The sequence below is a fragment of the Aquarana catesbeiana genome, linkage group LG02, assembly GCF_042186555.1.
Source record: "Aquarana catesbeiana isolate 2022-GZ linkage group LG02, ASM4218655v1, whole genome shotgun sequence".
NCBI classification, from domain to species: Eukaryota; Metazoa; Chordata; class Amphibia; order Anura; family Ranidae; genus Aquarana; species Aquarana catesbeiana.
In genome coordinates, this window is record NC_133325.1 from 137,529,639 (window position 1) to 137,539,656 (window position 10,018).

General features: G+C 42.1%; 1 protein-coding gene across 2 annotated transcripts in view; it reads left to right on the forward strand.

The window, feature by feature from the left end:
- The window catches only part of LOC141127239 (hydroperoxide isomerase ALOXE3-like), a 112,064-nt gene extending 102,492 nt beyond the window's left edge, over positions 1 to 9,572 (forward strand). For both annotated transcript variants that reach the window (XM_073613505.1, XM_073613506.1), the window contains 2 exons: positions 8,866 to 9,036; positions 9,229 to 9,572. In XM_073613505.1, the coding sequence (XP_073469606.1) occupies positions 8,866 to 9,036; positions 9,229 to 9,408 (351 nt within the window). In that variant the 3' untranslated portion in view covers positions 9,409 to 9,572. The remainder of the gene's footprint in view (positions 1 to 8,865; positions 9,037 to 9,228) is intronic.
- Positions 9,573 to 10,018: the final 446 nt, after the last annotated feature.

Below are 10,018 nucleotides of genomic sequence, written 5' to 3' on the forward strand. Positions count from 1 at the left end.
ACTACACTATCACACCAACGTAGTGTGACAGTATAGTAAATAGTTATAACAATATTGATAACATACACAGAATATACCTAAATATATATTTATACCAGGGAGCTCCCCCTACTCTAAACTGTAAAGTCACTACTCTTTGTAACTAGATGCACGGCCCTGCAATAAAAGAGATAGTCTTGACGTCTTCAATCTTCGCTAGCTATGAAATGATAATTGTAATCCACAGATAGTTCTTCTGAGGTGTTGCGCAGTGTAAAGTAATACACAAATGCAATTGTGATCCAGCAAACTGATCAAGTGATCTTATACGAAGAAGACAGACATCTAGTGTCAGCACTTGAATATTTTAGTCTATGCAAATGTAATATTCTCCAACTCAACTTGTTCCGTGGGACTATCTATCCCAGCAACAATCTGTAAAAGTTCTAAGTGTGTGTGTAATATTAAACAAACTTCCGGGTGTTAACCCTCTCACCACACGGGATCTGTGTCTCCGTGTCTCCGTTTCAGCAGTTCTCAGTCCGTATGGCGCCACCACCACGCCGTCACACTGTTCCGTTTCCTAACGACCGGGAGTCCTCGGTTACCTCCCCCACGGGTCTCCGGGACAATCACTTCTGCTGCTTCAGCACACTGTGATATGATGGCAGGATCCTTGCTGCTGCTCTGCTCCTTCACAAGGTAGGCCGCAACCCTGTGGGACACACACACCCACAGAGTCCTGCTGGCAGGTCATGCGTCCCAGGAACAAGAGACCTAAGATGGCCGCTCCCAAACCTTTTATAACCTCCCACAATGCAGTTCAGTTCTTCTCTTGTCCAGGAGCATTGTGGGTAGGTCATAGTTAATGTTCAGAAGTAAACAATCAATCACTTCCATGTCACTTCTCTTAATCATAAAACACAAAAGTGTTGTACCTTTTTAGTTGTCCACTAGATGGCACTAGATCAACTTATACCTTTATAACACACTTATGACTAAAAACAAAAGTTGTCAGTGCTACACTCCTCATCTGGGATCTCTACCCCTACTATACCTCAAGGCTTCTCAAAAACCTGCACTAAGAGGATGTCAGGGCTGGGCTCAGCTGTCGGCTAATTGCCAGGTCCTATCTCTCCACAGTGACTCACCTGTTGATTCTAAAGTGAATTTGAATTATCCACTTAGAAGACCTTCCAACCTTAAAATTAGATCCACGAAAATGCCCTCTCTAGCCAAATACAAATGGCTCCAAGTGTTTTTGGACCAGGTAAAACAGGATCTGGGGAGGGTGAACTGGAATTGGATTGGGGCTAATAACCTAACCAATGCTGAGAGAAAGACTCTACGCGAATTGGAAGACGCACCAAACTTAGTGATTAAAAAGAGTGATAAAGGGGGAAATATGGTTCTATTAAGTGAAAAGCTTTAGGAGGAAGAAACATTAAGGCTACTTGGTGATAGTTCTACTTATAAAAACTCTCCTCAACACCTTTTCCCACCTTGATCAACGCCCTAAATAATAAATTAAAGCTAGGTATGGAAACTGGTCTTCTTACTAAAAAAGAATATTTTTTTCTTAGAGCGGAGGAAAGCACCATCCCAACTTTTTACATAATACCGAAACTGCATAAATCTCTAACCCGCCCCCCAGGTAGGCCGATTGTCTCGGCCATAAAAGGACCCTTGGAGAAAGTTGGCAAATATGTGGACTCAATCATTAAAGATCTTGTAAACACGTTGCCATCTTTCGTCCGAGATAGTAGAGATGTACTTGCTAAGTTATCACAGTTTGTCCTTCCTGCAGGTGCCGTGCTGGAGGGGATTGATGTAGAGAGTCTATACATGTCAATACCCCACCAGTGGGGTATCGTGGTTACCATGTCTTTTTTGGACCACCATTATCCCTTGCAGGGTGCCCAAAATGAATTTTTTGGAGAGTTACTTGAATTCATGTTGAACAACAACTATTTTCAATTTTTGGGCAAATATTATCAACAGGTGAGAGGCACCAGTATGGGGGCACCGTGGGCTCCATCCTACGCATGCCTCCACCTGGGTCTCTGGGAGGAGGAAGTTGTCTACAAGTCCTCAATGTACCTCGGCCACTGCTTGTTGTGGCTGAGGTACATCGATGACGTCTTTATGGTGTGGGCGGGCTCATAGTAACAACTTGTGAACTATGAAATTAATGATATTAACTATGTGAACTATGATATTAATGAAAGGAACATACGGTTGACCTACTCCTACCATACTGAGACACTTCCTTTTCTCGACCTGCAAATTAGCAGATCTGGATGCAGAATTACTACCAGTACCTTCCGTAAAGATACAGCCGCGAATACTCTTCTTCTGGCACAGAGCCACCATCCTAAGCCACTAATTAATGGGATACCCACGGGACAGTTTCTGCGAATAAGGCGGAACTGTTCTGAGGATGAACAAATCCATAAAGAGGCACGAGATATGTACCAGCAGTTTAGACAAAGAGGCTATTCTCATTGTTCCCTTAAGAAGGCTGAAAAGGGCAATGATGAGAAAACGTGAAGAGCTCCTTACTACATCCAAAACCCTGCATTTGGAAAATACTGAGCAGAACTTAAAAAAATAAGAGGTTGCGCTAATGCTAGTGGAACACAATAAATAATTTACAGTGAAGAAAAAATTCATATGGGAATTATAAATAAATCAATGTGCAGAACTTTAGTAGTAAAGAAAAAAAGTCCATAAATTAAAACCTCAATTGAGTGTTATAAAAAGTCCAAAGAAAAAACCATCAATGAAGTGTTGTAAAGCGTCCAAATCACCAACAGAAAATAAAAATAAAAGTAAAAAAAAATCCAAGTGGTAAGCAATGAAGATCAGTGATAACGAGGAAGGGTCCACCACCAGGTATTGAAGGGGTTACTCCTTACCAGAAGGCCATGAACCCCCACTACAGAGGATCACAGCAAGCAGAGATCTTTTGAAGCCAGAATGGGGATTAGCAGCGGTGTCCACCAGGGGTCATCTCGTCAGCAGCCACTCCAACAACCCAGGGCATTGATACCATAAAATAAAAAGGGGCTCACATAGTGTAAAACCACTTTACATTTTATTAAAATAGATAAAAAACAGATATACACTTACAAAGTGTCAGATGGATAAACAGCCTTAAGTCCGGCTCCGTGGCCACCGGAGCTCGGACAAACCCGTCCTACTGGGAAGCAACTCGCTTGGGGGTGACGTCAGCGCGTCGTCTGGCTCTGGTTTTTTCTTTGGACTTTTTATAACACTCAATTGAGGTTTTAATTTATGGACTTTTTTTCTTTACTACTAAAGTTCTGCACATTGATTTATTTATAATTCCCATATGAATTTTTTCTTCACTGTAAATTATTTATTGTGTTCCACTAGCATTAGCGCAACCTCTTATTTTTTTATGCTTTTTTACAATTGATGTTTTTGTGAGGATTGCTGCTTTTCACTGTATTTTATTTTTGTACTTGGTTTTTAGCGCAGTTTCTTTCATTATTTTCTCTACTGAGCAGAACTTTCCTAGGATCATTACTAGATTTGGTTCCCAGTGGAATATGGTCCAGGAGATCCTTGAGAGGCACTGGCACATTTTAAAGTCAGCCCCACTAATTACTAATCTGGTGAGCCCTAGACCCCTTCTGATGGCCAGAAGAGCATGCAATTTGGGTGACTTCTTGGTCCATTCTGAGTACACGCGGACGACTAGTGAGAACTGGCTCACCAGGTCTAAACCTCCCCCAGGTATGCATGCTTGTGGACATTGTAACATCTGCAAGTTTATACACCAGACCGATGTGTTCGCCAATCCATGCGGAGGAAAAAATTATAAAATTAAACAGTTTATTAACTGTTCAACTACTCGAGTTATTTATATGCGCATCTGCCAGTGCAACAAAATCTATTTAGGCAAAACTAAACGTTCACTCCGCATTAGGATTGGCGAACACATTGGTGGTATTAAGAAGAAGGACGATGAACGTCCGATCCCCCTTCATTTTGCCAGGTTCCACAATCATGACCCAAAGGGCCTGACCGTGAAGGGAATCTATGTGCTAAATTTGCCCCCTAGACGTGGAGATTTTGATACAATCCTTCTCCAAAAAGAAAAAATGTGAACATACTACCTGGACTCTATGGTCCCCAAAGGGTTAAATACCAAATGTAGCCTACAGCCTTTTTTGTAAAAGTAATTATCTTGGTAATATGTTTTCCATATAAAAATATCTTCCTCCAGTTATCTGCATTTTTAGTCTTTGCCTAATGCATGTCTCTGTATGACCAATTTACACCAGATGTGGTCTCTTCCCCTCCCCCTCTCCTTTGTTCTCCACTTTTGCAGTTTTAAAACACTTTTCTAAAGATCATATACAGCAATTGCATTCTTTAGGTATCTTTGCTGAATGTTCGTAATGAGAGGTGATCCTGGATGACATCTGGTGGTAATTCATTATGTTGTGCTTATTTAAACCCACTCCATGGACTCCTCCTTGCTCTGAAAAAAACAGAGTTCATTGGCTGGTGATTTGCGACAGCAGCGTAACATCAGCACGTCACCCCGGAACCGCGCGCTCATTGGATTGAGTGTCAGCAAGGAACGAACAGCTGATGACCGGCTCTTTTTATTCCGGATTATTTAACTAACATGCAGTGAGGGTTCAAGCTTTTTGGCAGGAATACGGCTAAATATGGACTGATACTTCCAGCTACAAGTCTCCAGGGGTAGAGTATTGCTACAGGAGGACAACGGATACCCTCCAGCTGGTGAGAGAAGCATTGATTCAGTTTATATCTGTATACACAGATGCGCTCCTTCAGCTCTTAGCACTCCCCCTGCTGCCATCTTTATAAATATCTATGCTACTGCCCCTCTGTACCTCACCAAAGATCTGAATAACACTCAAGTCAGTCTGTTGGTTATATTTGCTGCTAATCTTGCTTACAAATGATGGTCTGTGTCTTCATACTTAACAGACGCTGCTGAACTGATATACTCTATGAACTTCCATCAGCACACTCTATCCATCCATCCATATACTCAATATACCACGTTCATGGCCGTTGATTGAAGGAACTTTACCATCAGGACTCTGCCTTATCAAATCATTTAAATTTTTTTGAATGATATATTTGTTTAGCCACCATTCCCAATCCATCCAATCCTTATATCATCAGTGTTTGCTAGTGGTGATTGTGTTATGTACGTGTGATCTATAGCCGCGGCTCCCTTTGTTTTTAAATTTTAGACAACGTTGTCTTTATTTTAATGGGTCTTTGATAGCCACTTATCTTTGCCTCTCTTCTCTTTAATTGGTCAATTAGTGTGGTGTTTATTTTCTTGTATCAATAAAGTTAATTTTTGTACTTTCCATAGTGTTCGGGGTATTTTCTGCCCTCTTAAGAGAACTTTATTCTCTTAGTTTTTCTTGTATACTTATAGGGCAACCTGAACTGCATCCTACGTTAATCATTTGGATGAACGTTAACATACACTTGCTAAATAATTCCATTTATATATTGGAGGTTGATCCAGGCAATTAACTATTATTTTCTGTCACCTGTTGATGATATCCTGCTTGTCAGTCCTGCCTACCTAAGCCGTCCAGGCCAGATGATCTCTGCCTTCGCCTTGGTCACATCTCTAGAGACGCTCTCCTGTGTTCCTGTTAAAGACTTGCTTGGCTGACATTCCTTCTGGCTCCAGATCCTGCTTGCTGTTCTACTACGCTCATCTCTGGCTCCCTGACATTTTGGCTTGTCTGACTATCCCTTCCGGTTCCTGAACTCTGGCTATGTTTTGACTATGTTTACTCTGTTTACCTTTTTTATTATTATTAAACAAGTGAAATTGAACTGTACATCTGTCTCAGTCTGATTCATGGTTTCTGACAGTAGGCTATAAATTCAGAAGATGCAGTCAATACACTTGTTGGTAATATTTTTTCCAGATTGGATAAGCAGGATCACCACATGGATCAGTTTGCCATGGTGTTACAAATGCTCCTGAGTCGCACAGCTCACCTGGAATCTCCCGCTGTGGTTGCTCCGGTTCAACCTGTGTTGCAGGCCATCCCTGCTGCTGCTCTGTGCAGGCAGCTGCCTCGAGTATTACCTCTATATGAGGTATGTCTGGTTCCGCTCCACTTCCCCAGTGATTTGAGGGCAATCCAGTTCATCTTCACTGACCGACTCGGTACCAGGAGGCATGGGAGGTGAGGGAGGCAAGGGTGGGACTGCAAAGCTTGGAGACAAATATACAGGAGGCTTCTGCAAGCGCTCCTTAAAAGAGTCTTTCTCTCAGTCTGGAGTGAATGAGGATAGCAAATGTGAAGTTCTCCAGTTCAGTGGGTATATCTTGGGCTGCTATTTCATCCTTGATGGTGTCCGAGAGACCATAAGAAAAAGCAGCCATGAGGGCCTCATTGTTCCAAGTAACCTCTGCTGTCAGAGTATTGAATTCAATGGTGTAATCGGCAACAGTTCTAGTACTCTGTTAGATGGACATGAGGCACTTGGCAGCAGAAGAGGAGCGTGCGGGAACCTCAAATACCCTTTTAAAGGAAGCCACAAACTCAGGGTAACTCAAGACAACAGGTTTTTGCATCTCCCATAGAGGGTTTGCCCAAGCCAAGGCTCTCTCAGAAAGCAAAGATATCATGAAACCTACTTTGCTTCTCTCCGTGGGAAACGCCTGGGGCAGCATCTCAAAGTATATCTCAACCTGGTTGATAAACCCTCTGCATAGAACTGGATTGCCCCCAAATCGCTGGGGAAGTGGAGCGGAACCAGACATACCTCTTATAGAGGTAATACTTGAGGCAGGTGCCTGCACAGAGCTGCAGCAGGGATGGCCTGCAACACAGGTTGTACCGGAGCAACCACAGTGGGAGATTCCAGGTGAGCCGCGCGACTCAGGAGCATTTGTAACACCATGGCAAACTGATCCATGTGGTGATCCTGCTCATCCAATCTGGAAAAAATATTACCAACAAGTTGTTCCCCTGTGGAGAATTCCCATGCCGTTTTTATCAATGAATTTTTATGTGTATTGTCTGACCGGCAATTCATTAATAGCTGTGAGCAGTTTTAAATTACTTTTTTCCTTTTGAAATGTCATTTTGCTGTCAGACTGTTCTAAACACAGGAAACATGCGCTCCTTTACAGGCATACTATAGACACCCTCCAGGTACGAAATTTAAAGGAATATTACACTTTTATTGTTTCACTTTAAGCATTATTAAAATCACTGCTCCCAAAAAAACGGCCGTTTTTAAAACTTTTCTTTGCATTGATCCATGTCCCCTGGGGCAGGACCCAGGTCCCCAAACACTTTTTATGACAATACCATGCATATAAGCCTTTAAAATGAGCACTTTTGATTATTCATGTTCGTGTTCCATAGACTTTAGCGGTGTTCGCGTGTTCAAACAAATTTTTTGCCTGTTCGCATGTTCTGGTGCGAACCGAACAGGGGGGGTGTTCGGCTCATCCCTAGTTATGAGGAAAGTTTAGGAACGCTGAACCTATTCTCTCTGGAGAAGAGACGCTTGAGAGGGGATATGATTTCAATGTACAACTACCGTACTGGTGACCACACAATAGGGATAAAACTTTTCCGCAAAAGGGAATTTAAAAAGACACGCGGCCATTCACTAAAATTAAAAGAGAAGCGGTTTAACCTTAAACTGCGTAGAGGGTTCTTTACTGGAAGAGCGGTAAGGATGTGGAGTTCAATTCCACAGGCAGTTGCTTCCGCAAGGGAGCATCGATAATTTAAAAAAACTATTAGATAGGCACCTGAATGACCACGACTTACAGGGATTTACAATGTAATACTAACATAAAAGCACACACACAGGTTGGACTTGATGGACTTGTGTCTTTTCCCAACCTCGCCTACTATGTAACTATGTAACTTTAAGCATCATTAAAATCACTGCTCCTGAAAAAACGATTGTTTTAAAAACTTTTTTTTGCATTGATACATGTCACCTAGGGCAGTACCCAGGTCCCCATGGAAACACTCTAGATCACTTGCCTTTTGATACCAGAAAGAAGCTTTTTCACTGCAGCTACTCGGCTAGGAAAGGGGGAAAAGTCATTCTCCAAAGTGGACAGTCTGTTTTTCATCTAAGCCACCCTTTCCCTGATGTTCTGCATATCCTGTCTCAGGAGCCCGATGTTTACCTTAATCTCCTCCATCTTACCAGTTAGGGATGTGTTGCAGGTCATGATGGCATTGAGTAGCTGAGTATTTACTTGCTCCAGTGTCAGCTTGGAATGCTTGTCCCCAGGCATGCTAGCACCGCTGCTCCTTGTGTGTGGAGGGCTGCGAGCACCATCTTGCTTGTTGGAGTGAGTGAATTCTTTCAGGAGAACGGGAGCTGCTGGTAATTGCAGGATGGAGTCAGATGCTAAAGGCAGCAAGTGGAACTCTCTTCAGATGTGTCCAGCCAAGCCCCCCTCAGAGTTGAATGTTATTTGAGTCACAGGCTCAAAGCAATTATGCATAAAAAGTATTCTGTCTTTATGCAATGCATACTTTGAGGCCAGTGATTTAGACTAGTATTAAGGAAACCTTTCCTGAGGCTGCTATCGATGATGTTTAATTCTGGAAATGTTAGTTTCCTGGCTGTCATGCTTTGTTTTAACACTGTGGAGTCACTTTCTTAGAGCAAGTGTGCAGATAGGGACTCACAAGTGTGCAGATAGGGACTCCTGACTATCCTTATTAGTTTAATTGTTATCAGTGAGGCTGGCAACATTTATAAGGAATTCAGGCAATGGCAGTTCCAATATGTATTTGGTGTACACTTCGTGGAATCTTAATCTATATGTTCTTTCATTTGTGTTTGCCTCTTCTGCAGTTTGACTTCTATTCTTGGATGCCCAATGGCCCCACCACCATGAAAAGCCCTCCACCCAGCACCAAAGGTGTCACTACAATGGAGACTATTTTGGAAGCATTGCCGGATGTAAACAGTACAACTGTTGGTATAAGTACTGTGTGGGTTCTCAGCAATGAGCCCATGGATAGGGTGAGTGCCTGGAAGTAGTGAGAAGTAATACATAAATATGCCTTGGGCCTTAAAACTGTATAAAACATAATCTATGTCAAACAGAACCTGGCAATCTAATGCATTTCAGGGTCTGTTATAGGATGTAGTGATTATTTAATACTGAATGGATGTATTGTAAAGAAAATCACAAGAAGGTCTCCTTCTTTACAGAGGCGTCTAGGAGAGTACCCTGATGAACGTTTTACAGAGAAGACCCCACAACAGTTCATTAAGAAGTTCCAACAGCAACTGTCTGAAATCTCCAAATGCATTCAGGAGAGGAACAAGACCATGCGTCTTCCCTATCCCTACCTGGACCCGAGTCAGATAGAAAATGGTGTCTCCATTTAATAGTGATAGTGATGATTCTGCTTTCTGGCTCTGTTCTTTGTTTTTTTTGTGTTTGCATCTCTACTTTCTACATGTGATGGTATCCATGCAGACTATAATAAGATTTAAGGATAAACGTGGATGAAATAATCTCTTCTATCAGGAATAAAGGCTTTCTCAGTAAATATCTTTTTATGTAAAAATATTTACCATATCTTCGCTGTTGTGTTTCTGGTCCTCTACTCAGCCGTATACCAGCTTTAGTCGCAACTGAACATGACAACAGTTAGGAAAACATAAATACTGCAATAGGTCCAAACACAGAGTATCATGTTACACATGCATTGTTGTTTGTTTGCCTTTAAATTATTTTGTTCCTTCTTCACTCCACGGCTAGAAGATGCTCTGTATTTCTAGTCCCACCTTCTTTTCTGTGTGTCTTTAGTTTCTGTTCTGAGCACATGTAATTGCTGGAGCTAGATACACTATGATTTTCTGACCTATATGATGTGCATCTGTTAAGATGACAAGTCAAGTTGACATCTTAACCACTTCAGCCCCGGAAGGATTTACCCCCTTCCTGACCAGAGCACTTTTTACAATTTGGAACTGCGTCGCTTTAACTGCTAAT